Source organism: Eucyclogobius newberryi, unplaced genomic scaffold (genome assembly GCF_026437365.1).
Source record: "Eucyclogobius newberryi isolate DKJ021-1_F unplaced genomic scaffold, fEucNew1.0.hap1 SCAF_22, whole genome shotgun sequence".
Taxonomy (NCBI): domain Eukaryota; kingdom Metazoa; phylum Chordata; class Actinopteri; order Gobiiformes; family Gobiidae; genus Eucyclogobius; species Eucyclogobius newberryi.
The window spans coordinates 24,832,000-24,859,277 of record NW_027315857.1 but is presented as its reverse complement, the minus strand read 5'-3'; the positions used below and the strand labels follow the sequence as shown (position 1 = coordinate 24,859,277).

Here is a 27,278-nt window from a genome sequence, read left to right as displayed (position 1 = left end):
TCCGATCAAGTTCAAACAAATCACACATCTACAATCAAGTACAATGTAATTCAATTTTATTACAGAAACAAAAACAGAATTTAAACGACGACGAAAAAAGAAAAAAAAAAACTACTCAGAATGAAAAAGGGAACCGGAGAAGTGCTGCGGCGCGAGCCCGTGTGCGGCGTACAAACCCCATTTTAAAAAACAAAAACAAACTCAAAACGCCGATCTTCAGAGGAAACGACGGTCTGACAAAAGCGGCGCGAGGGGAGGAGCCGCGCGCATCGAACACGGTCACGATATGTCCTTTTGTTTCGTTACAATTTCAATTCCAAGGAGCGTATATTCAACAGAAACGTAACAATGTCTGCAATAAAAACCCTTTCGCACACGAGACGCGCGCCGCGGCGACAACGGGGAGCGCCGCGGCAACGATGGGGAGCGCCGCGGCGACAACGGGAGGGGGAAGTTTGGCAGTTTGTGACGAGTAAAAAGAGAAGAGAAAAAGCATGTTTTTTGTGTTTTTATCGTCGTTTCTTTTTGCTGGGGGGAGGGGCCGGAGTGGAGCGGTGCTTCCTCTTTCTGTTGACCTTCTGTTGGTCTTCGTCCTCGTACTGGCTCTCTTTGTCGGCTGCGGAGGACACAAACAGTCGCGATTTAGTGCCACAAACTTATGAGAAAGACATCACCCTCACAAACGCCATTTTAGTTCCTTTTCGATCTTCCGTCCACTCTTCGTCACTCTTGAATAACGGTGCGAAACCCAAACTAAAGAATCGCGTCGCTGCAGTTGAAAAGAAAGAGCGCTGAAGTCTCTTTTTACACATTTGACCCGCGAGTTCCTCCTCTGATGAAGACTAGACGGAGCGTGTGGGTTATACATGCGTTCGCGGTGACATCATACATCTGGGGCTTCCCCCATAGCGGCCATTTTGAAAGGGTCACGCAATATATATTAAAAAAAAAACACGACTACCTCCTTTTCTACTGCATAATGAGCTACGAATACTTTGATTCTTTAGACGATAACGGCAAACTAAGGTACACGACAAAGCTCTCATTCCTTGGTCTGACAACAGCGCGATGTCCTAACAGAATGCAGGTTTTTGACATTTTGGCCTCATATGTCCTGGATTTCGTATGTAGTAGACGCGCTGTTGTGCCCTTTTCAAAATGGCGGACTCGGGTTGCTACTGTACAAGTTCCGGGATGTGCGAACGCATGTATAGTCGGCACATGTTTACGGTTTTTAGCTTCAGTTTGTTTAGCGCCGCTTTTCTGGAGGATTTGGGACGAACACAATCCGATCAGTTAGTCTTTGTCCTGTAGCTCACAAGGGTTTAACGTTTGTGCCACTAAAAAGGAGTTTCTACCTGAAGAGAGTCTAGCGTTTATGCGAATTTGGCGTTTCCCTCATCACCTTATGCCGCCTTCCTGGACGTATCAGACCGGGCGTTCTCCAAGACGCAGCGGCAGCACATGTGTCTTAAAGTCTTTATTTTAAAAACGGACCAAGGCGCACGAGTCCCAATTTAGAGTTGAATTCTAGCCACAATTCTGTCCTCGTTAGGATCCGTGCACGTTTAGAAGCCAAACAGTGACAGTTTAGAGCTGGCAGAGTACAACCTTTAAAGGAAAAATAGAGGATTTTTGGCGCGTCTCATTTCCTGGTGGCGTGGACAGCCGAGTAGTTCTACCACATGTCAATCATTCCCTGCGTCCTACTGCACACCTGCAGCCTCGTTCTGACTCGTTCCTAGCATAGCAGCGAGTTTCCTTCCTCTATTATTCCTTTACCTGGTGCTGGTGGATGTAAAAAAGAACCATCCTTACCTTTTCTGGCCTCTTCCTCGAGTTCGTCCCAGTCTTTCCCGCTCTCCTCTTCGCTGCCCAACGACGCGCTGTAATCTGGAGGGCAGGAGGGGGACATGAGCGCATTAGAAAAAGCGGCTTTGCTCCGACAGATCAAAAGCGAAAGGAAACGGCGGCGATGCGTTACCAGAGTTCTCGCTCTCGGAGCTGTAGTCCTCATCACTGTCTTCGTCCTCCTCCTCCTCCTCATCGGCCGAGGGGTTAAACGTCTCGTCCATCTCGGACTCCGACTCCTCCTCCGCCGCACTGCCCTGTGAGGGACAGGAACAGTTTACGCACGTTTAGTCCAGTGAAGATGGACATGGATGCCGATATTTGGCTCGCTGCCGAGGACCGATATTTGCAGATACTTTGAGTTTCATATCCATAGAAAGGCGCAAAAATATATTTTAAGTTAAAGGTTTACAAATAGTTTTCACAAATAAATAAACAGAATGGATTAATCTGGGATATAAAATAATTCCTTGCACGAGTGTGTGAACGTATGACCATCATTTTAGCCTAATTGACCCATTACGTAAACAAAACTACAACTAAAACTGTCCGGCGGACTGTACGACGAAGCGGCCAATTTATACATTTGACGGGCTTAACGGCCTGTAGGCGGCGCTCTAGCAGGAAGCAGAGCCAGACGCGGAGGAATGAGCTCACACAGAGACATCCAGGACACAGAGGGTTCTTTGTGCGTCACGTTTTGACTGGTTCAGATCGGGAAAACGCTGCATTTCCACCAGCAGTTCTACAAGGACGGCAAGAATAAAACCGCACCGATCCGTTAATCGTGTCGACATCTCGTCTCGGCCATTTCAACGAGATGAGACTCAAGTCCCGTCCCCCAAAATACCATAAACCTGAACCCTCAATCAAGGACGACAGGAGTAGGGGAAGAGGACGACGACAGCAGCGAGGGGAGAAGAGAGGGACGACGACAGCAGCGAGGGGAGAAGAGAGGGACGACGACAGCAGCGAGGGGAGAAGAGAGGGACGACGACAGCAGCGAGGGGAGAAGAGAGGGACGACGACAGCAGCGAGGGGAGAAGAGAGGGACGACGACAGCAGCGAGGGGAGAAGAGAGGGACGACGACAGCAGCGAGGGGAGAAGAGAGGGACGACGACAGCAGCGAGGGGAGAAGAGAGGGACGACGACATCAGCGAGGGGAGAAGAGAGGGACGACGACGACAGCGAGGGGAGAAGAGAGGGACGACGACAGCAGCGAGGGGAGAAGAGAGGGACGACGACAGCAGCGAGGGGAGAAGAGAGGGACGACGACAGCAGCGAGGGGAGAAGAGAGGGACGACGACAGCAGCGAGGGGAGAAGAGAGGGACGACGACAGCAGCGAGGGGAGAAGAGAGGGACGACGACAGCAGCGAGGGGAGAAGAGAGGGACGACGACAGCAGCGAGGGGAGAAGAGAGGGACGACGACAGCAGCGAGGGGAGAAGAGAGGGACGACGACAGCAGCGAGGGGAGAAGAGAGGGACGACGACAGCAGCGAGGGGAGAAGAGAGGGACGACGACAGCAGCGAGGGGAGAAGAGAGGGACGACGACAGCAGCGAGGGGAGAAGAGAGGGACGACGACAGCAGCGAGGGGAGAAGAGAGGGACGACGACAGCAGCGAGGGGAGAAGAGAGGGACGACGACAGCAGCGAGGGGAGAAGAGAGGGACGACGACAGCAGCGAGGGGAGAAGAGAGGGACGACGACAGCAGCGAGGGGAGAAGAGAGGGACGACGACAGCAGCGAGGGGAGAAGAGAGGGACGACGACAGCAGCGAGGGGAGAAGAGAGGGACGACGACAGCAGCGAGGGGAGAAGAGAGGGACGACGACAGCAGCGAGGGGAGAAGAGAGGGACGACGACAGCAGCGAGGGGAGAAGAGAGGGACGACGACAGCAGCGAGGGGAGAAGAGAGGGACGACGACAGCAGCGAGGGGAGAAGAGAGGGACGACGACAGCAGCGAGGGGAGAAGAGAGGGACGACGACAGCGAGGGGAGAAGAGAGGGACGACGACAGCAGCGAGGGGAGAAGAGAGGGACGACGACAGCGAGGGGAGAAGAGAGGGACGACGACAGCAGCGAGGGGAGAAGAGAGGGACGACGACAGCGAGGGGAGAAGAGAGGGACGACGACAGCAGCGAGGGGAGAAGAGAGGGACGACGACAGCGAGGGGAGAGAGGACGACGACAGCGAGGGGAGAGAGAACGACGACAGCGAGGGGAGAGAGGACGACGACGACAGGGGGAAGAGGACGACAGGGGGAGGAAGAGGACGACAGGGGAAAGAGGAAAATTCTACAATGACGGCAACAATAAAACCGCATCGATTCATTAATCCATCATAAATTGTGTTGACATCTCGTCTCGGCCATTTCAACGAGATGACGCGAGAACTAGTTAAGTCCCGTCCCCCAAAATACCATGAACCTGAACGAACCCTCAATCAATCGTAAAAAGTAAGACCCGAGTTGTATTTGTGCAGAAACGATTGAGTCCTGCTCCGTACCTCGCTCTCCGGGTCGAGGAAGGACCACCCGCCCTGTTCGAAGAATCCCTCTGGGTCGTCCACGATAGTCTTCATGATCTTGGTCCAGTTCAGGGACTGCACTCCCTCCGTGTACTTTATGTCACAGGAGCTAAAAAGAAGGAATAAAAGGTGTCGTAATTCATCCGTTTACAGTGACACGAACCACAAACCAGGTCAGAACATCTGCATTTTGTCCATGAAAACCGGGTAAATACAAGCACAGCATTCAGTCATCTCTCAAACGCTCCCGGACGCGTTTCAAATGTAGCCCGTGAACGGAACGTACTTGAGCCACTCCTTGATGGGGTCGAGCGAGTTGACGGGCACGGCGTTGATCATGGTGACCTTCTTGCTGTAGTCCTTGTACACGATCACCACGTCGAAGTTTTTCAGGTGGAACTGCACGCGCTCGAAATGCACCAGCTCCACCTCGTCCAGGGTCACCGCGAACGGAGGCTGCGCCAGGGGGAAGAGTACGACGACAGGGGGAAGAGGACGACGACACGACAGGGGGAAGAGGACGACGACACGACAGGGGGAAGAGGACGACGACAGGGGGAAGAGGACGACGACAGGGGGAAGAGGACGACGACGACAGGGGGAAGAGGACGACGACGACAGGGGGAGACAGCGAGGGGAGGGAAAAGGACGACAGTGAGGGGAGGGAAGAGGACGACAGTGAGGGGAGGGAAGAGGACGACAAGTTACAGTTATTTTTTAACAGTTTAATTTTCCAAAAGCGTGTCAAAAGGTGTCACAATGATGAAAGGCAAAGTGTGACGTTTGGTAACTCACCCACTCTGTGACGTTGACCAGAGAACTCGACGTGGGCTGCAGCATGCACGTGCTCCTGTAGGGGGCGCCCTGGAATCTGGAAATGGATGACACACGTTTCATGGTTTCAATAATTGATTAGTTTTACCTGCAGTTTTCTGTTTTTTTTTTGTCCTTTTTTAGCGCCGACATAACATCTAAAGTGAGGATAAAGCTAGCTTGTCCTCGGAGGTCAGAACTCGGACCTCGTGGATCCGTAAAAAAGAAAAGCCAGAAAAGTGCTCGAATCAACCAAAAATATTAATCCAATAAAGTCGCCGTAATTAACCCAAACTTTGTCATTACGTCGGCAAGAAACAACTTTTTTGTCAACGTGCTTCATGCGGCGCTAGCAACATTAGCATAACAGCACATTTATAACTGCAGAGGCTCAGCGGCGGCACAGGAGCAACTTCGCAGACAGCAGGGGGCAGTAGAGCACAACGAAGGCTAAAATAACACCAAGGACCATAAATATGCTTTTTTTGAACGCAGCAATATCAACGACAGCGGCTTCGCGGGCGTGCCGGGGGAAGCCCTCGGGCCCTAGCCGCGTCGCCACCAGGGGGGGCGCTGGCGCTTACCCCAGGTCTCTGAAGGGCACCTCGAACTCCAGCTCCTCCTTGGTGAGCGTCTCCACCTTCTCGATGAAGTTCTTGAAGGCGGACTTGAGCTTGTGCCTCATCTCACGCTCCATCTGCTCGGCGTAGAGGTCGTCGCGGTCGTGCATGTGCTGGTGCTTGCCCAGGTCCGTCGTGATCTCGCCCACCTCCGTGTAGAACTGGACGTCCGTGTGCCGGCGCTTCCCGAACATGATGGCGTTCTGGACAGAGCGAGGGAGAGAGCGAGGGAGGGAACGCAGCGACGTTAAAGGTGGAGAATGGTCAGCTTGGCGATTGAACGGGCGGCGATTATTTCTATTGCACATAGAGACCGTTTGGATACTTTAACTGAATAAAAGTTTGAAATATGGTGAGTTAAGGCTTCTAGATGAGCAGCAATAATCACACTGAAATAGAATGAAAAACTTAAGCTGTTCGTTTGTATCTATGAGTCAGAAATTATTTATTAAACAGTTGTAGTGCTGAATAATAGCAAAAACTTCCCCACTGGTGAAAAGGAAAAAGCACATATTGACCCACAAATGAACGATTGTTCAAAAATATCAAATTTGCGACTTGCGTTCTAAACCCAACTGCAAACTTCAGACTTAAACGTTTTAGTTAAAAAAAAAAAAAAAAAAAAAAACTCACTTTGAGGTGGAAGTGCAGCACGATGATCATTTCTCCGTCGCACGGCTGGAAAATGGCGTGTTTGATGTTGTTGTACAAAATGTCCACCTTGTCCCCGCGAACCGACGTGAATCTGAAACCTGCGCACAGGACAAAGCGCGAGAAGCTTGAGTCGGTTCAACGGTGGAGGATTGTGGCCCCTTCTCAACGCTACAGTACCGTATTTTCCGGATTATAAGTTGCACCTTTTTTCATAGTTTTGGCTCAAGAGCAACTTATATGTGATATTATTTGTTATTTTCACACTGGCAACTGCAAGAGGGCGCTCTGGGCTCTAAGCGACGCAGAAGAAGAATCTGCACTTCCTCTTCCTCTGGAGTTGTTTTGAAGTGACACAGAGGAAGAAGAATTCAGTGGATTTAGTGATTTGGGGTAAAACTGATGCTTTGCTAAACTTGTTAGCATGTTCTTTATGCTATAGTTATCTGAATAACTGTTCATATGTTACGTTAACATACCAGACACTTACCACAGTTCTGTCTGTGCCTCATGTAGCTGAAGGTGTTAGCGTTAGCATGCGTCATGTAGCTGAAGGTGTTAGCGTTAGCACACGTACACCTATTCACCACGTTCTCTCATCCGTTATTTTAAACTGCATTTCAAGGTCAAATGTCTGTTCTTGGTCTTGGATTTTATCAAATACATTTCCCCTAAAAATGCGATTTATACTCCAGTGCGACTTGTACTCCGGAAAATACGGTACCTGGGCCTGGTCGTGCTGCATTTACCGTTGGTGTGCGCCTCGAGCGAGCCCTGCATCCTCTTCTGGGCGATGTTGGGTCGGATGTAGAGGTCTTTGAGTTTGGGGTTGCTCCGGTTCAGGTTGATGACGAGCGAGTCCTGCTTGACGATGCCCTCCTTCTCCTTCTCCTCTGCTTCCCGGGTCTTGTAGCGCTTCTGCACCTCCTTTATGATGCGAAAGGCGTTCTGGAGGTTCGTGGAGGGCACCGAGAGTTCGCCGGGAGCCTTGAGGTTGGACGCCCGGTATGTACTGGGGGGGGGGGAAACGACAAGAGGGGACACGCCCGGTCGGGTTGAGATGGCGGTCAGATTTGCGAGTCGAAAAACGGGAGCGTCAACATTTTAAACGGCGTGATCGAGATTTTTAGTATGAATATTTTAGTCTCCAGAAGCATTTATGAACAGAGCTAGACACTTTTTTTACGCAGAACAAGTCGACATGGAGACGGGGACATCGAGGACCTCATTCAATCCTGGCGCCGTGTGATATTGTGAAGTGGGTGTGTCGTTTTGGCCACTACACCCGACACGCCTCCAGAGTCAGGTCTGTGCACGGCGTTGGGATCGACGGGCGTCCGATGGACACCACGAAATTTTTTTTGTTTTTTGCCAAAAATTAACGAGTGCTTGGGAAGGGAATCATTATTTTTGCTTTGGATTTTGATGCGCGGCGACGATACGCCAAGGAAAGTGCGTATCGTCTGTTACAAAGCGAGACGAGACTACGAAAAACAAAATCTTATAATTTAACCGTGGCACGTGGGTCCGTTAAAATCCTCTACAATCACAAGTACAAATGCAGGAGGCGGGAGTTTTGGCGCTCGTGGATGTGATAAATCAGGCGGAACGAGTTATTGATGAATGAGGCCTTTACGTCTCAAAGCGTTTTCTGGTTTCCTGGTCGAACTCACATTTCTTTGACGAACGTGGCGTCGGGGTTCGGGAAGATGTTTCCTTCTTGTCGTCCCAGAGAGCTGCCCGGGACGTAGAAGTTGATCCTCAGGTACGTGTAGTCGCCCTCTACTGACATACTGATGTTCTGCGGCAAAAACAAAAGCAGACGAGGAAAGAAAACCAATTATTATAATGGTTTTCAGTCGCATTTCATGACATTGTTCATGTTTAACTCGGTGAGCGTCGACACGGAGGGTTCCGCCACCTGCTCGTCTCCATGGAGATAATGTTTTACTCGTAATGTTCCACAGTATGGCAGTAAACATATCAATAAACATGTCACTCTTGCATGGATTCAATTAAAAGGTGTAAAAGAAATATCAGTATCAAGTGATAGTTTATTGATCAATAAACTAAAATGACCGTATTTTCTGGACTATAAGTCATAGTTTTGGCCGGGGTGAGACTTATACTTATACTCCGGAGCGCATTATGTGTGATATTATTTGTTATTTTCACACTTGTAACCGCATTTCATACTCCAGTGTAACTTATATGTTCTTCTTATGCATTTTTTTGGCTGGTGCGACTTATACTCCGGAAAATACGGTACATAAAATAAGAGTGTATTGTCCCAGCCCCGGAGAATGACGTTTCAAAAGCCTCAAAATACATATTGTGAATGTGTTTTGGGTGATAAATAAGCGTGCGATCCGTTTTTAAAGAAGCGGACGGCAGGTCGGACCTTGATGGTGGCGATGTGGAACGGCGTCGCGATCCCGAACACCGGCATCACGACCGTCTCGTACTTTTTGTCGATATAAATCTTCATGTCCCTGATGTCCTTCTCCCTGGGCATCTGCGACACATTCTTGTACGAAACATTCGACTTCCGGGCCCTAGTGGAAGAAGGAGGGAGGATGAATGATGTCGCGACTTTCACAGGCCAAAGAATCTGGATAATTCAATGTAATAATAGTATAATGGTCGTATTTTGATTGTGGTCATTGTTATCTGGACTATTCAGACTCCAAAACCTCCAAATGCTAAAAAAAAAGAATCAACCATTTCTGGTTTCACGCTTAAATCTCTTTCCAGGAGCCTCCAGCCAAAGTTTAAACTTTTATTTAAAAATGTAAAAAGTCTCAATGTAAAATACGTATATAATAATTGTTTGACTAGTCGACTACTAAAATAATTCTCAGTTGCCGCCCTATTATACACACCAAAGGAAGTTTAAATGCTATGTTTAAAAGAAATGAATGAATAAAATTGGCTATAAAATATTCATCTTGTGATAATATATTATGATTTTTTAATACATAAAATTGCTTATAGAATATACATCTTGGTATATTAATAAATTATATATATTTTTGAAACATAAAATATTCATCTGGGGATATTAATACATTTTGATTTTTTTTTCAGAAGAGATAACGGACGAACAGAGTCAGATTCCCAAAAGAGCCAATTCAAAACAAACTCGCAGCGTAATCTCCCAAACAAAAACGGTATAAACTGATATTTTAGCACTTTCAGGTTTGAATTGTTCTTGCAGCGCTTGAAACTCTAACGAGACATTTGACAAACACGTTTGCGATCGGACTGGACTCTCGGACTGGACTCACTTCTGGATCTGCTGCCCTCCTTTCTGCTCCGTCAGTCTCCGTTTGGCCTCTTCGTTTAAACTGTTGGCCAGTTCTTTCTGATGCGCTCGTCGCTTTTCCTCCGCCGTCATCTCGCTCTGCGTTTTGGACAGAAACAGAAGCGTTTCAATCATTTGTGCCCTTTTCTACAGTTAACAGATGAAGTTAATAAAGGTGCATTTCCATAAACAGCAAAAAGAAATATCAGGGCCGGAGGTTTAGCTCCCCCTGGTGGACTATGAAGGCACTGCCAGACAAATACAGGGAGAAATTATTAAAATTGCATTACGACTTTCAGAGCTTTATACATTTCATCGTGGAAAAAATATAACGCACAATTGTAGCAACACTTTAAAACAATTTGAAATCATGAACATTTCTGCCAATTTTTTAAAATAATTTTACCAGAGAATCAGTCAATGTTTTTCAAATTTATTTTACACTAATTTTAAAAAAGAACATTTATGTAGTTGACATTCAAATAAAAAAGATTCTCTGCAACACGAAATAGCTGTTAAGTCTATGTTAAACAAAGTAAAAACAGCTGTGTTAATTTTGTAGACCTTTGCATTTTAATATTTTGCAAATATAATAAAAAAAAGCCGTAAATTGCTGAAATCTCGGACTTGAACAGAGCAAATTGGACAGAACTTATCGTCGTTGGTCACAACAATCACTGGTGAGCGTTTTTTTTGTAGCGCCTCGTTGATGGAAAAGCATTTTATTGACTGTATTTTACAAATAAAAGGTCACATTGGACAGCGATGGATCAGCCACGGTCATGCGTTTGGATGGAGTCAGACACAAAGTGTTAAACCCAAACTCCACTGGATGTGTGAAACTCCACAGCGCCCTCCGCTGGGTCTGAGGTCGGGCCCGTCACTGCGCCGCGACTGGAATCTGTACCACCAACGGTTTTCCGCGGCGACGAAAAAAGCGGAGTACGACCGGATTGACAACGGCGACGGTCGCTTTTTTCAGCTCTAATTCAAAGAGCCAGTTCAGAACTTTTAGGGATGCAACAAGACAACGATACAACCCGGGTCTCGAGAGAAACAAAACAAAGAAAAAAAAGAGTCCCCCCCCCCCCCCAAAAAAAAAAAACTACCTTTCCATTTTGTGCATTTTGTGATCTGTCAGTACATCAGTCTCATCCACATCAGCACCAGCCACTTTCCAATCACTGACGTAAGACACGGAAACGTTCACAGACTGACTGTTGCTACGACATTAAGTAGACTTCTGCCTGTATCGAGAGGATTATTTCTTTCAGGACTTTCTGGCCCATAGTCTTTATTCGACAGGACGGTATGGCGTGGAATGGGGATGAGACTGGGGAAGGACACCGCGGCAAACCGCCGAGAGCCAGATTCGAACTCGATGACGTGCAGTGGTCGAGCGGATGTCGCACGACACGGAGCGGCGCAAGTATTTTTTTTAAGAACGAACAGAAGTGTATACGGGCGGATTCTGCTGTGCGCGTCATGTCATTGGGCGCTCTAGGCTCTTAAGCGACGCAGAAGAAGTCTGGAGTTTGAACTCTGGAGTTTGTAGAGTTGTTTAGAAATGACACAGAGGAAGAAGAATTCAGTGGATTTAGTGATTTGGGGTAAAACTGATGCTTTGCTAAACTTGTTAGCATGTTCTTTATGCTATAGTTATCTGAATAACTGTTCATATGTTACGTTAATATACCAGACACTTACCACAGTTCTGTCTGTGCCTCATGTAGCTGAAGGTGTTAGCGTTAGCATACGTCATGTAGCTGAAGGTGTTAGCGTTAGCACACGTACACCTATTCACCATGTTCTCTCATCTGTTATTATTTTAAACTGCATTATAAACAAGATGAAATGTCTGTTCTTGGTCCTGGATTTGATCAAATACATTTCCCCCAAAGATGCGACTTATACTCCAGTGAGACTTATTTATGTTTTTTTTATGTGTTATAAACCCTACGCACGACATTGCCCTTTCCTATCCCGGCGCACTCTACCCTCGGGTTTGAACTGTCACTCATCCAGTGGACTTTGGGGTTTAAAAGACAGTTTTCTTCAGTGGTGACGAGACGAGACTGAAGCTGATGCGAGTGAAAGCGACGAGCGGTCGTACTTACCTTCCCCACGAGCTGAGACACAAACACACACAGCACTCTGTTAATGAGGCGTTTAAATACAGGCTCATTGAGACAAGAACAGCATCGTCCAGGAGCAAAGGTGTGGGCACTGCACTTTTGTAAATGTGAATTAGAAATATATGTATTTGGAACCACCTGCCCAGTGTATTTAGACATTCAAAAACGAAGCAAACAAAAGGGGAGGACGAAGCACAGCCCTGCCGTACTCCTCTTTCCAGAGTCATTTTCATTCTGGATGTTGGACAATCGTAAAGGGCCTCAATTTTCTTTATTATCAAGACTTATTTGAAATTTGTCTAGCACATTAAATAAACAGAACCAAAGGCTTCCTCTAAGTCAAAACTAATGATTACAGCTTTGTTCTGTTGTTTAAATATTGTGTTATTAATTATGTGTAAAGATCTAATGTTGCCTTGGGTTTGTCATGTTTTTGATAAATCCTGTTTGATTATTGTGAATTAAATTTGCATTTGTTTGACATATTTGAGGTGTACATTTACGATATTCAACGTTCAGGTTTGAGCGAGGACAAAAAAACAAAAATAATCTATTGACTGCCATTAAATTTAAATAAAAAAAAAAAAAAAAAAATATATATATATATATATATATATTAGAACCGTAACAATTTACTAGTAACATTTTGAAATAAAAAAATACTAGTAGGGGGGGTTCTGATGTCACGTTCAGGGGTCTGACGACATTGCGTTTGGGAGGGGGTCTGACATCGCGACGTTCGGGAGGGGGTCTAGGGGGTCTGACGTCACGTTCGAGGGGGCCTGATGTCCTGTTCGGGGGGGGGGGGGGGCCTGATGTCACCTTTGGGGGGGGGCCTGATGTCAGGTTCGGGGGTCCGGACTCACCCTGGTCCTGTCGGCGAGCAGCGCTGCACTCCGAGCGCCTTTGCCCAAGAGCTCCTCTGCGTCGTCGCCGTCCTCTTCCTCTTCATCCTCGTCGTCGTTCTGGGAAAATGTCACACAATTAGGAATTAAAAACAGCCCTATACATTAGATACTCATTCAAATATTCAGCCGGGTACAAAAACTCACCTTTAAGAAAATTCCCACGTTTTTAATCTTTTTCTTCACAGGCGTAAGAACTAAGGCTGCTTCTTCCTGTGAGGGAAACAAAGTGCAATGTTTAAATACAAATCAATTAATCGTAAATAGTACAACAGAAAAAAAATAAAATCATTCAGTCACCGTTCTCAAATAATAATCGTATGACTAGTTGAATACTAAAATATGTTATATTTTCAAGTAAAAAAGGAAAACAAAAAATAAATCCAGCATTAAGTCCACCATTTTACACGTTTTGGAAATTTTGGAAATCAAATTCTTGGTAAATATAGCGTATTGATGAATTTAATACCAACAGAAAGCACAAGGGCTCCACCTGCTGGTACAAACAAGTAAGCAGCGACTAAAACTGCTGGATCCAGGCATTTAACATTGTAAAAGCAATAAAAGTAAATACAATCATAATAATAATTGCAGATGATAATGCATAAAGAAAGAAGAGTCAGTTGATTATTTTAGGTCAATAGAGTTATAAGAACTAGAATGGATAGTGACTAGAGCGGCAACTAACAATTTTTGCAAAACGATCAAAAGTACCATAAATGAGGGCAGGAAAAGCAATTAAAACGTCTGTAAATGGTGGAATTTAGTAGTGATTGGTGCCCCACAGATTAACACTTGATCTGAAGGTATTTTTGAAGGCGCTGGGCCCAATTTAGTTCATGTAATAAAGTTAAATCTGTTTAGAGTTATGCTATCTACATATAATTTTAGAGAACCTTTACTTTATCATTTAAGTGTTTTTTAAAAGGCTCAATGTACAAAGTTAACAGTTCGATGATCCTATAGAGCTAAAAGCACTTTTGGCGCTGGAGTGTGGCTTCTCACCTCGTTGATCTGGACGGTGTCCCCGATGAACAGGGCGTACTTCTTGTCCTCGTCCTTCTTTCCTTCTTTGTTCAACAGGTCGGTGAAGCCCAGACTGATGTTCAGCACCATCCCTGCCGCACACCAAAGTTACTTCCACCAATCACATATACACGGTTCCGGGCGGCGGCGACGTTTGATCAGCATTTGTTTTGTTTATTTCTCACGTTACGCAACAGAAATGGGGCGATGTATGCGGACATTGAGACAGACTGAACGCATGAGGGAAAACTACAGTTAATCATGAGCAAATGTATACCACATTCTCTTTATTTTATTTATTTAAGGACATAGCATATACATTGGACGAACCAGATGCAATGTTTTAAGTGTATATAGCAGAAAATGCTCATTTTCAACACCTGTCCATAGGGCCAATTTAGAGTTGCCAATTTTACCATAACACTTTAACACATGCATGTCTTTGTACTTATACTTGAAGGTTTTATTGAAATTGAAGGTTATTTTTTGGAATTAAATCATATATTTCAGTTTATCTGCACACGAGGTCACAATAAACTGAAAACGGTATGACACAAATGTGCATGAATCAAAATATAGTGCAATAAATTAGATTACATTAAAATATATATGAATAAAAAGGACACATTCTGCATAATTTGTCTTGTTTTTGCCCTTTAAAACATGCCATTGAACCTTTAACTTTGGCGTCTCATGTTCAAGAACTTAGAATAAGCACGTCTTTCATGTCAGTACAGCGTTCCCTTCTCAGGATTCGGTGTTCGCACTCCATCTACTGGCAGCAGAGGGAATTACGGTGGGGAAATAAACCAAAGCTAGCTTGCCCCGACGTGCTAATGTAGGCACAGAGTTGTGATGAAGGCGATTTGAGTTACATATGTCCAGATTTCATACATTTGACGTCACAAATCTGAGAAATTTGAAATGGAGTGTTTTCCGAGGCTCAGAAGGAGAGGACTGACAAACGGGATGAATGAAACAAGCCTAAATTAAGCTAAAAACAAGTACAGGAACGGTTAAAGAATAAGACCTCACCTCGCTTTAGTTTGTACTGGTTTTTAGCGTTCAGAACCAGGGAACCTTCTCGGAACTCGATGCCCATCGCGAATCTACGAAACCAAGCGAACACGTCAATGGGACACGTCATTAATGAACTAAACAGACAAAGTGACTCGAGACGCACCCCAGATTTTTGGTAAGTTTCGATGCGAGGTTCGGCTTCTCTTTCTTCACGTATTCAAACACGGCGTTCGAGGCGTCGCTGATCTTCACTCCTGAAACAAGTAAAAAGGGTCAAGACAAGCACAAGGACAAAAGAAAAACTTTCAGAGCCCAGAGCAGAGTTTTGCCGTCACAAACCGAGCCACAAATTAATCCTGAATTTGAAAGAATATATAAACGATTGCTAAACATGAACCTAATTCCCAAACCCTCTCCTAAATGTGTTAAATATGGAGTGAAAAATAATATGATGCCTTGTTCCACCACCAGATGAAATGCTGAAATTTTAGACAGTCACGATAGCAAATAGCTAGCATGCCAATAGTGCATATCCTGCTTTGGAGAATAAATTGCTCTAAAATTAGATGCAGGCAGCACAAACCTAAGAGATCTCTAGTGGAGCTGAACCAATTTTAACTTTTTTTACATTAACTAAATTGTGTCTAGTCAGCGCCTTTAAAAATGTGCGGGTTAATTTGCGGGGCACCAATCACTACTAAATTCCACCATTTACATATGTTACAGATGTATTAAATGATTTTCCCACTCTCATTTATCATAGTTTTGATCACCGTTTTGCTTTCTCAACTGCCCAGGAAACACCAAAATGATTACTTAGTACAAGCCTGAAAAAACTTTTCTCATGGGACACTGGCTGAAACTCAAATGATCCTCTTAACCTTTGCAGGCAGCACAACCTTAAGAGATGCCTTTACTGTTCTCTACTGGAGGAAAACAGATTTGACTTTTCTACATTAACTAAATTGGTACAGACAGGAATACCTTTAAGTAGAGTGTTCAGAATTTGTGGGGCACCAATCAATGCTAAATTCCACCATTTACAAACGTTTTACATGCTTTTCCTGACCTCATTTCTGGTCGTTTTTCTTTTTCTCAAATGCTAAGGCAACAACAAAATGCTGATTATTAAATACAAGCGTGAACAAAATTTTTGTCCAATGACAGCGGCTGAAATTCAAAACGATCTGCATCACTTTCTCCCGTTTCTACACCACGCTCTCTGTGCGAACAGCCCCGCGAACGCACCGTGTTTAAGCTCCTTCAGCAGCTCCTCCTCCACCTGCAGCAGGAAGTTGTAGTTGTCCTGCATTTCCTGCGTCGGGTCGACCATCAGGGTCCGGACCAGGTTCGAGCAGTAGGACTTGTACCGGATTCCCATTGCGCACGTGATCGCCCCGAAATGAATGTGATTCTTGTCACTGTGAAGCCCAACAGAAGACAAAAAGGATGATAGTAGTCTCAAAAACCTGAACAAGGGCTCGATGTAAAACAGCGGTTTGTGGAAATCGAGATGTAAAGTCAACTGAAGGAACTCCATGCCAAAACGATAAGGGATCACTCCAAATCTGACCAAAACTGCACTCAGAAGATTGCGAAGGTTCATAGTGTCCTTTTTCTGCACATACTGTAGTCATTTTTTCTACACGTTTATATGATGAAGACTTAAAAAAAAAAACAGGCAAATTAAACTCTTGATTCAACAGTTTTTCTGTCTTTTACATATAAATACCCCAAAATATCAAATCTTCAGCCGACTCACTTCATACCTTAAACTTTCTGATGTTGTCCAATATAAAGTTCTATAATCCAAATAAAATAACTCGTTGACTAAGGCACATTTCTAGTCAAATGAACGGCAATAGCCGATTTTTCAGTCCATTTACGTAGACATAAAAATGTGAATTAATAATCAGATCCACCCAATAATCAGAGGTGATTTTGGCTTGTGCGTTTACGGCACAAGACAATCGACCATCCAGAACCATCCCGGTGACATACCAGTAAATTGACAACGTTTTGGAGTAACATGTTTCCCTTTCATTTTTGTCTTAGTTTGCCCCTTTTCGCACGTCAGAAACAAATCAGATAACGGTATTTTCTGGACTATAAGTCGCACCTTTTTTCATAGTTTTGGCCGGGGTGCAACTTATACTCCGGATCGACTTATATCTGATATTATTCTTTTCACATTTGCAACCGCATTTCATACTTCAGTGCGACTTTTGTTTTTTTCTTCTCTATTATGCATTTTTTGGCTGGTGCGACTTATACTCCGGAAAATACAGAACTTGCATCAGATTTTGCAGAATGTGATCGTCAGATTCTGCAATTTGCACCTCATCTTTTAAATAATAGGTAGAAGAATGTGATGATTAGATGTTGGTGTGCGTCTGAACATATTCAGTCTGAAAGGGCTTTTGCATTTCCACAAAATTGACTCTCGACTGCTCGTTTCCATGGAAATGTAGTTCCTTTTGCTAGAATATCACAATGTACGGCAAAAAAGCGTGTCCGTACTCTCCGTGAAGAATGTTTTGCGGTGCGGTTTCAACTTTGGAAATGGCGTCGCTTTAAACGGTGCAGCGGGCGTGGCAACAGGTGGCGACAGGGCGGAGCCGTACCTGACAACGCTGAACTTGAGGCTGTAGTTCCCGCCGCTCTGGATAATGGGCGGGTAACACATCTCCACGGTGGACGGGTCGGCTCCTCCCAGGTACTTCTTCTCCTCGATCGCCTTCTCCACCGACTCCGCCAGCTTACTGTGTCGCACTTTCTGATGGAGCAAACGGAGAGCGCGTTCAGAGACGGGCGGGGCAGCAAACGTAGCAAGTGCCTCTGAAAGAACGCCGTTTAGTGCGAAACGTCGTGCGGTTACGGGTAAAGCATCGACGACATGGATTTACAGACGTTGGGCGTTTTAGTGCGACTTTCACATGATTTTGGTCCAGAGCAAAAACAAAATGAGCCATTTTATGTTTTTGTGTGTGTAAATATATCTTTATGCTTGTCTTTTTTGATATACATGTTGCTACTATTATTCTTTATTGTTAATACCAAAGCAAGTTCCTAGCTTTTGAATCATGCTCATTGACGATAAACCACATTCTGATGCGGCGAGTAAATACTGTCAAAAAGTGTATCAAGTGTGCGTTGAATACATATACGTGTTGAAGGGAATTATGTAAATCTCCATTTTTGTTTTTATATGGACATAGTAATTACCTTGGACAAACCAGTGTGTGCGTTTTTAAATGTGGTTTTGATGACGTTGCGGCGAAACACGTACGACTAAAAAGCATCGAATACGACACACCGACTTTTTACCAGTTCACGAGGACGTTTTATCATCGGTTTGAGAAGTTAGATTGGACGCAAAACCGCTATCTTTTTAAGGATCCAATTCCCCCCACCCCCGACATTTCCAGTCCGAAAGATGTTCTGAACTGTGGATCGACAGAAGCTCCAGTGAAGACAGACCCTTTAAACGTTTGCGATGCTAGCATTAGCGTCGGCTCGTCACCTCGTCCGCGTCCACGATCTCCATGACGCGCTCCTTGAAGAACTTGGAGTAGACTTCGCTGGTGATGGCTGCCGCCTTCTTCATGAGGTTGAGCTCCTGGTCCTCCTTCACCGCCATCGTGTAGGCGATCACAGCGCTGATGTCCACCTGGAAACACCACCGCTTTTTAGAACGTCGTACATACAAAATACTTTAACTACTTAACTTTAGAAGTAGTATGACATAAATATGCTGCTTGGGAATATCTCAAAGCTTTAGTTAAAACATAAAATCTGTCAATACCAAGGCAAAACAACGTGCGACTTGGTAAGAGGAATCATAAGGACGCGTTGGTGACTTCAACATTCATATTCATCCGGACAAACTACAGTTTTTGACGGAAATCCATGTAGTTTTCATACATTTCCCTCGTTACGCTGCCGTAGAACGCAAGTCAGCGTGACGCATGCAGTATTATTGTAGCAAAAGAAATTGACTTTGTTCAGTTCAATTCGGTTCGTCTTTCGAACGCCCCAAAATCACAACAGCGGTGGGCTTGGTGTCGTTCCAGAATGACCGATTTAACCGACAGAAGGTCAGTTCTGATCACCGTTAAGAGAGGTCCGATCAAAAATGCATATAACCCAAAAAAACTTAAATATAAAAAGAAAAAACAGACTTAGAACTTCAGATTAAAAATGGGGCTGCAACAATGAATTAACTACAAAAGATGATCTTGGTCAGTCTAGTCCAGATTAGGGCGGTCAAATACAACTAAGACAAACAATTCACTTAATTTGTACATATTCTCCATCTAGAAGTCTCCAGTCGCTATATTTCAACCTTTATTTGGTTAAAACTGTTAAAAAAAAGTGATAAAATAGTGGTCGTTAGCTGCCGCCCCTGAACAAAGCGACCCTTGCGCAGTACCTTCTGCAGCCCATCGGCGGACAGCGTGTCGTTCCAGCCCTTCATGTACTCTCCCGGGAACTTGTCCTTAATGAACACTCCCACCGATTTGCCTTCCTTGCTGCCTTTGATGGCCTCGATCATCTTGTCGAAGTTGGCCTTGTTGCTTTCATTCTGAAAAACACAAAAAAAAACAACCGGCCGTGAGTGCGCGACGACGACCTTTGACCCGTTTTCTACGATCGCCAAGGAATTAGCTTGACAACAAACGTATTAAATGTAGTGCTGCGTTTGCTCGTTGTTTATGTTCATCTTAAGTAATTACTGACACTTTGAGTTATCAAAAAGACAACTGGTTCCATGTTCAAAATGTAGGAAAAATACACTTTTTTGATATTTGTTAACATTTTTGGTACGTTTTGTTTATTTAGGAGGTTGAAAATTGGCATTAGTGTCACGATAGTAAATAAGGATAGTAAGGAAAAGACGAGATACAATTTTAATACCAGATTTATAATAAACACATTTTTTTAAGACATCATGAGCCCATTAACATAAAAATATTAGAATCTTTAATATTAACATGTGGTCTTACAATAAATCAAAAACCATCCTAAATACTATTCAGGAAAAGCCCAAAATGTGCTTTAAATAAAACTTTAAATAAGTTTATAGCCAAACTCATTGACAAAATTTAAAAGATCACGTTTGAGATAATCATTAGGGACCGTCATAAATTACAATATCTAACACAATTAAACACTTTTGGATGAGCGTTAAATACAAATATTCCAAACAAAAAAACGCTTTCAAAGTTTGAGCTTTCGGTTGCGTCAAAGCGCTCGCCGACGCTTGGGTCTAAACGCGGCGCCGTACCTTCTCCCGGGTGAGGAGCGTGATAGGCGGGACCCCGTTGGCGTTCTCGTTGCCCTTGGTGACGGCCACCTGTTTGAGGAAATCCACCTTCTTTTTGCTGGCGAGGAAAATGATCTTGGACTCGCAGAACACCATGATGGTGTCGGTCAGCTCGTAGCCGAACAGCCAAGTCTGAAGAAACAAACAACATTTTTAACTCCTCTTCCATTTCCCATCATGCAGCAGTAAACATGACATGCAGAACAAACTTGTACAATTATAAAACGACGTTGGCTGCTAAATAACCCGCAAACGAATCAAAGTTATGAGTCTGACATCATGGAAAGGAAATAAATGACACGATTTTATACTCTTAATATTCTTTTCAAAATCATAAATGCGGTGTTAAAATACAATGAAATGAGAAAGACCCTAAAAGTTAATAATACAAAACAATAAATAGTGGCTAAAGGAAATAGAAGACTAAAAATATTCCAAAAAATATAAAATAATCAAGTAAAACAGTTACATGATAATGAATAAATAATAATTATGAAATAAAAAAACCTTAACCATTCGTTATGAAAATAAAAAAACTGTAAATATATTGTAAACTAACAGACTTTTATACTAATAAGCAACACAAAAGCTTTTAAATTTAGTTTTTTTAAGTTCTGAAAAGCAACATGGGACGTTTAGGAATCAGATGGTAAAAAGTCACATCGTGCAACTCCAAAATGTTATTAAATTAAACGTTTATTCACGATTATTAACACCACAAACACATTGAAATGCTTGCATTTCTTTCATTGCCGGTCTCTAACAGATCAGCCTCGCTCTAGTGTCTGATCGGCTTAATAAAACTAAACTTTCTGAATAATAAACTTCAGTTAACGTGGCGTAAACATAATTTGCCGGAGTCTAGATCGAACTGAAACAACTTAAATTTGCTTCAGGCCGTCGCAATAAGTACTGTATTTTCGGGAGTATAAGTCGCACTAGCCAAAAAATGCATAATAGAGAAGAAAAAAAACATATAAGTCGCACTGGAGTATGAAATGCGGTTGCAAGTGTGAACATAACAAATAATATCACATCTAAGTTGCACCCCGGCCAAAACTATGAAAAAAGGTGCGACTTATAGTCCGGAAAATACGGTACTTCCGAAACTTCGAAGATTATACGGTGAAGATTCGCCGAAACTCAAATGTCTATAACGCCATTACCTGGATGGCGGTGGATTTGGCATACACGATTTCCTCATCCACGCCGACGGACACCACGATGGCGTCCACTTTGCCGAATTCATCTTCACCTTTCTGTAAAAAGAAAAAAAGGACATGTTATTACAATACAACGAATAATCGAACAAGCTTTCACTACGGGTTTCAGCGTGATGAGAAACAAGGATAATGTTAAACAATATTTCAACATGTTAGAAAAAAAAAATAAAAATCACTGAAATCCACTGCACTCAAAAAGAGGAATGCTAAATTAATAAAAATACAAAAAAATGAATTATGAATATGCTAATTACGCTACAGACAACTCTGTCATCTTTACAGAGGCCTAATACAACGAGTAACACTATATTACGTATTGTCTGGCCGTCAAAGTTCTGTAGAAATTAAACCCAAACTTAAAATCATTGTATTGACATCTTTTACAATTTCATGTAGGCCTCAGCGTTTGCCGAGAAGCCCTTTAATCTTTGTAAATACTGAAGAAAGTCACTTCCAGACACCCGGGAAGCTGCACATGCTACGGGGGGGACGCTGCCTGTATTATTCCGATGCTAGTTAGCGCGCTAGCATCATCATCATAAACCGTTAGCAAAAGCGCCATTACTGCCGAACGGGTGAAGCGGCTGAATGGACAAGGGTTTAAAACAATGTGGGTTAGTCGTGGGGATATTGTGGCCGCGAATAAACCGTCCCGTTTGGTTCTAAAAGAGCGGAAAGAACCAACTTGGCAGGCTAAAAATGCAGGCTAAGCGATGCTAACGGCGGATGCTAACATGCGGTAGCGCCGAGACGTTCAGAGAAAACAAAGCTAAAAACACACAAAAACATCAACGTTTTATGAATTATAGAATACGCCGAGGACAATGTAGATTTAATATTTTATTGTGGGTGAAATAATGTGGAGTAAACAGCGGCGTAGAACGGAACGTGTCGCCCCGGGAAAAATTTAAAAAAATGCGGCTAACGTAGCGCCGCGCACACGGGTCTCTCCCTGCCGGGACGGAGAGACACGTTGTCGGGGCGAAAAGTCGAACCGCGTCGGGCCCCGGGCGGTTCGTACCTTCCAGTTGCTGTACAGGCGCTTTATCCGGCGGTAGTAGGCTTCTTTGTCCAGGTTTACCGCCATGGCGCAGCGGTGCTCGCGGCTTCAGACCCCGGCGGTGCCTCCTCCTGCAGCTCCCCGGGCTTCAGCGCTTCTCCTCCGGCTCCGGTGCTTTATCGTTCCCCCCCCACACGCACACGCGCCTGTGCTGCGGGTCCTGCGGCCGCGGCAACAACGGGCAAGACGCGACCCGCAGCCTCGATATAGGAGGATAATAATGATAATAATACTCTAATAATATTCTAATAATACTCTATCCGCTTCCACCCGCCGCGTGCATGTAAAATCCGATCAAACGACCCCTCTAAAAGCTTTAAATTACTTCAATAAAATAACTATTGTGCATGCTAATAAACGCAAAGAACGCGCGGGGCCACGGTTTTGTGTGCGTTATAATTAAGCAGCGGTTTTCCCTCCGCCTCCAGTGGCGTCTCTTCCTTCCCCTTTCGCTTTTTTTTAACCTATCATTTTACATAAACATAATTACAAAAAAAAATTAAAAAAAATCAATCAACATTGAACATATATATTTCACTTAATCGTTACGTTGTTGGTGAAAAATAAATGCAAATTCATGTTTTCGATGAATATCTGATAGTGTTGATTTGTTTACTGCGCATTTTGTGTGAGCGCCCTCTGCCGTTCCCCGGAGACGCTGCGGTTTCCCGCCACGGTGTGATTTCCCGCCATCGTCACCGAGCAGTTCTCGCGCGCGTCACTCTCGCGAGATCGCGTCTGAGCTGGGACGAGATGTGGCCAGTTTTTGTTTGTGTCAAAAAATAAATAAATTTTTAAAAAAAAGACTATTTTGGGATGATGTATAAAATTTGTTTATTGTACTTGATAATAGACTTTAAATTATGTTCGTATTTGTTGGGTAAAAAGGTTGACAATTATTTATGTAAACAATTTTATGCTAGTAACAAAATCAACATTTCGAAAAATAAAAGGTTATTTTTTAGTTTATTTTTTATTTAATTTCATAATTCCAAATAAACGTAAACCTTTAATTATATCAATGAAATTTCCCCATGTGTGGACAATAAAGGATTATCTTATCTTATCTTATTAATGACATCACAATCATAAAATAAACCGGATGTGGCCGCCCCGTCGTTGCTAGGATACCGAATCGCAGCTTGGTCGCTACTCGGTTAGCTTGGTTAGCATTGGACAAAAAAAAGACGCGTTTTTATTCATTCCAGGCCGCAAAAAGAGGCGCCAGATGTGACAGAGACCACCGCAAACACGCGGTGAACGCCCCGCATCGCGTACGAATCCAGGGAAACTGAGATTGACCGCGTTTCTCCGGTGAACGTTGACATTTGTTAGCCCCGTGAGTGTGTTTGTTAGCCCCGTGTGTGTTTGTTGTTAGCCCCGTGAGTGTGTTTGTTGTTAGCCCCGTGTGTGTGTTTGTTAGCCCCGTGAGTGTGTTTGTTAGCCCCGTGTGTGTGTTCGTTAGCCCCGTGTGTGTGTTTGTTGTTAGCCCCGTGTGTGTGTGTGTTTGTTGTTAGCCCCGTGTGTGTGTGTTGTTAGCCCCGTGTGTGTGTTCGTTAGCCCCGTGTGTGTGTTTGTTGTTAGCCCCGTGTGTGTGTGTTTGTTAGCCCCTTGTGTGTGTGTTTGTTAGCCCCTTGTGTGTTTGTTGTTAGCCCCGTGTGTGTGTTTGTTAGCCCCGTGTGTGTGTTCGTTAGCCCCGTGTGTGTGTTCGTTAGCCCCGTGTGTGTGTTTGTTAGCCCCGTGTGTGTGTTCGTTAGCCCCGTGTGTGTGTTCGTTAGCCCCGTGTGTGTGTTCGTTAGCCCCGTGTGTGTGTTCGTTAGCCCCGTGTGTGTGTTTGTTAGCCCCGTGTGTGTGTTCGTTAGCCCCGTGTGTGTGTTCGTTAGCCCCGTGTGTGTGTTCGTTAGCCCCGTGTCGGTTCCGTCGCGGGGGCAGATGAGCGCCCGGTCCCGCCACGTGCTGGTGAAGAACCAGCACTACGACGAGAGCGTGGAGCTGCCGGACGAGGACCAGGAGGTGGCCAGCGTCTACAGCCCCCCGCCCCGGGCCACGCAGCCGCTGTCCGGGGCGCAGAGGGGCCGGGCTGTCCGGGGCCTGAGGATGACCGCGGGCGGCAGCAGCAGCGACGAGGAGCGGCCGCAGCGGAGCAAGGACCCGCCGGGCAACAAGTACGACCCCCGTGTGTGTGTGTGTGTGTGTGTGTGTGTGTGTGTGTGTGTGTGTGTGTGTGTGTGTGTGTGTGTGTGTGTGTGTGTGTGTGTGTGTGTGTGTGTGTGTGTGTGTGTGTGTGTGTGTGTGTGTGTGTGTGTGTGTGTGTGTGTAGCCCCGTGATGGAGAAGAAAAAAACATATATAAGTCGCACTGGAGTATGAAATGCGGTTGCAAGTGTGAAAATAACAAATAATATCACAAATAAGTTGCTCCGGAGTATAAGTATATAGTATAAATATAAGTGTAAGTCGCACCCAAGCCAAAACTTAAAAAAAAAAAAGGTGTGACTTATAGTCCGGAAAATACGGTACTAGTTTCCAGTTACTTTAACATAGTTTCGGTATAATTTCAGATCAAACTTTTGTACAAAACTTGATTAATTAAATAGTTTAAAGCAGAATTAAGTTGTTTTAAGCGGCGATAATCGCGTAGTCTCCGAGCTCTGGACCACGTTTTGTGAGTTTGTACTTTTAGAAAAGCGCTGAGACGGCTGCGATTTAGGACGACTTGAGCCGTTCTCTCGACAAACTGTGATTTTACGTGCGACTAAATACAATTACACGACTAAAACTGTACTCGATTACAAGTACGCCTTTAAAAATCCACTGCAAAAAGTTAGATTACACCAAAAAATCCACTCAATTCCAACTCAAACCTTTATTTCAGTCTTGAAGATAACAGAAGGCGTGGTCAGATGAGGTCACATGGGTTTATGCTAATGTTGTGACCCCAGCCCCAGGACCCGGCTGAGTCCTGAGACCAGACTGAGCCCCGACGACGACGATGAGGAGGAGGAAGAGGAGGAGTCTGAGGAGGAAGAGGAGGAGAGCGAGGACGACGAAGAGGAAGACCGGCCCAAAACCCCCGAGGGAGCGTACGACCCCAACGACTACGCCAACCTGCCCGTCAGCTCCGAGGTCATTCACACGCACCACCGTACACGCACTTCAGACAGGGCGGGTCTACCTGAGGGAGCTCCAGGGGCCCGGTTTGGCCCCCTGGCCCCGTGTTGAATAGCCGCGCCTTAAGACGGTGCAGGTGAAGAGGAAGAACTCTAATATTTAGAGAGTTAAGACTTCTGTAGTTAACCTGCATGAATGTAAGAAGAATAGTTTGGTATCGGAGCGACTTTAAGCTGTTGTGAAAGCTCTAAAAGCTCTCCGTGTGGTTAGAGCTCTACATGTCCGTGTGGTTAGAGCTCTACATGTCCGTGTGGTTAGAGCTCTACATGTCCGTGTGGTTAGAGCTCTACATGTCCGTGTGGTTAGAGCTCTACATGTCCGTGTGGTTAGAGCTCTACATGTCCGTGTGGTTAGAGCTCTACATGTCCGTGTGGTTAGAGCTCTACATGTCCGTGTGGTTAGAGCTCTACATGTCCGTGTGGTTAGAGCTCTACATGTCCGTGTGGTTAGAGCTCTACATGTCCGTGTGGTTAGAGCTCTACATGTCCGTGTGACTCAGGGTAAGGAGCTGTTCCAGTACATCACTCGCTACACGCCGCAGACCGTGGAGCTGGAGCACGTCCTGAAGCCGTTCATCCCGGACTTCATCCCGGCCGTGGGCGACATCGACGCCTTCCTCAAGGTCCCGCGACCCGACGGGCGAGAGGACGGCCTGGGCCTAATGGTCCTGGACGAGCCCAGCGTCAAACAGACCGACCCCACCGTCCTGACGCTGTGGCTGAGCGAGGAGAGCAAGCAACACGGACAGATACAGGTACGGGGCCGGGACTGGAGACTCGGGACTGGAGACTCGGGACTGGAGACTCGGGACTGGAGACTCGGGACTGGAGACTCGGGACTGGAGACTCGGGACTGGAGACTCGGGACTGGAGACTCGGGACTGGAGACTCGGGACTGGAGACTCGGGACTGGAGACTCGGGACCATGTGTGGCGTTCTGTCCCGTGTGACTAGCGTGTTCTGTCCTGTGTGGTGACTTGCGTGTTCCGTCCCGTGTCCAGGCGCAGAAGGTGACGAGCGTGGCGAGCCCGGAGTCGAACCCGCGCCCGGTGGAGCGCTGGGTGGAGAGCATCGCGGCGCTGCACCGCTCCAAGGCCGCGCCCACCGTGCACTTCTCCAGAGCCATGCCCGACGTGGACGCGCTGCTGCAGGAGTGGCCGCCGGAGCTGGAGGAGCTGCTGGGGCGGGTGCGGCTCCCGACCGCCGACCTGGACCTGAGCCTGGACCGCTACGTGGACCTGGTCTGCCCCCTGCTGGACATCCCGGTGCACGGCGAGGCCACGCGCGTCCAGGCGCTGCACCAGCTCTTCACGGTTTACCTGGAGTTCAGGGACTCGCAGCACTTTACGCACAGGAACTAGGACCGGGGACCGAACCAGGACTAAGGATGCGTTCACACTTGCACAATGACCACGTCAAACCTAGACCAAACCTGGACTAACCCAGGACTATAACAAAGGCAGTTCCTGGTCTGTATCAGTCACAAACTATGACTAAAACCAGGACTAAACAAAGACAATGAGGAAAAGTTGTTTCCCTTTTGTTCATAAATGTGACAGTTTATTGTAATAAATTAAATTCTCAGCGTTTTGACCTGGACCAGGACCAAACCGCTAGTCTTTTTTGCACCAAAGTGGTTTTAAATT

General features: G+C 45.4%; 2 protein-coding genes across 2 annotated transcripts; one reads left to right on the top strand and one right to left on the bottom strand.

The window, feature by feature from the left end:
- Nucleotides 1-283: 283 nt before the first annotated feature.
- supt16h (SPT16 homolog, facilitates chromatin remodeling subunit) lies at nt 284-22,608 on the bottom strand. Its single transcript, XM_072458799.1, has 24 exons — nt 22,425-22,608; nt 21,347-21,439; nt 20,142-20,312; nt 19,287-19,439; nt 18,378-18,524; nt 17,479-17,630; nt 16,103-16,275; nt 15,018-15,108; nt 14,870-14,943; nt 13,814-13,926; nt 12,956-13,021; nt 12,770-12,868; nt 9,752-9,867; nt 8,866-9,019; nt 8,138-8,265; nt 7,214-7,476; nt 6,447-6,565; nt 5,778-6,016; nt 5,176-5,251; nt 4,667-4,836; nt 4,360-4,489; nt 1,985-2,108; nt 1,819-1,893; nt 284-616 (listed from the first exon to the last, which is right to left on the bottom strand). The coding sequence occupies exons 1-24, from the start codon at nt 22,488-22,490 to the stop codon at nt 510-512; spliced, it is 3,099 nt and encodes a 1,032-aa protein (XP_072314900.1). The 5' UTR covers nt 22,491-22,608; the 3' UTR covers nt 284-509.
- A 1,683-nt stretch (nt 22,609-24,291) lies between these two features.
- Nucleotides 24,292-27,278, top strand: ift46 (intraflagellar transport 46 homolog (Chlamydomonas)). Its single transcript, XM_072458838.1, has 4 exons — nt 24,292-24,628; nt 25,405-25,588; nt 26,133-26,387; nt 26,634-27,278. The coding sequence occupies exons 1-4, from the start codon at nt 24,396-24,398 to the stop codon at nt 26,991-26,993; spliced, it is 1,032 nt and encodes a 343-aa protein (XP_072314939.1). The 5' UTR covers nt 24,292-24,395; the 3' UTR covers nt 26,994-27,278.

Coding starts and splice junctions, on each gene's coding strand:
- ift46 (XM_072458838.1), top strand. CDS start 24,396: ATGAGCGCCCGGTCCCGCCACGTGCTGGTGAAGAACCAGCACTACGAC. Junction 24,629..25,404: donor AAGGACCCGCCGGGCAACAA/GTACGACCCCCG, acceptor TTGTGACCCCAG/CCCCAGGACCCGGCTGAGTC. Junction 25,589..26,132: donor ACCTGCCCGTCAGCTCCGAG/GTCATTCACACG, acceptor CGTGTGACTCAG/GGTAAGGAGCTGTTCCAGTA.
- supt16h (XM_072458799.1), bottom strand. CDS start 22,490: ATGGCGGTAAACCTGGACAAAGAAGCCTACTACCGCCGGATAAAGCGC. Junction 9,868..12,769: donor TGCTCGCCGACAGGACCAGG/GTGAGTCCGGAC, acceptor TCCAAAACGCAG/AGCGAGATGACGGCGGAGGA. Junction 9,020..9,751: donor GGAGGGCAGCAGATCCAGAA/GTGAGTCCAGTC, acceptor TTCTTCCACTAG/GGCCCGGAAGTCGAATGTTT.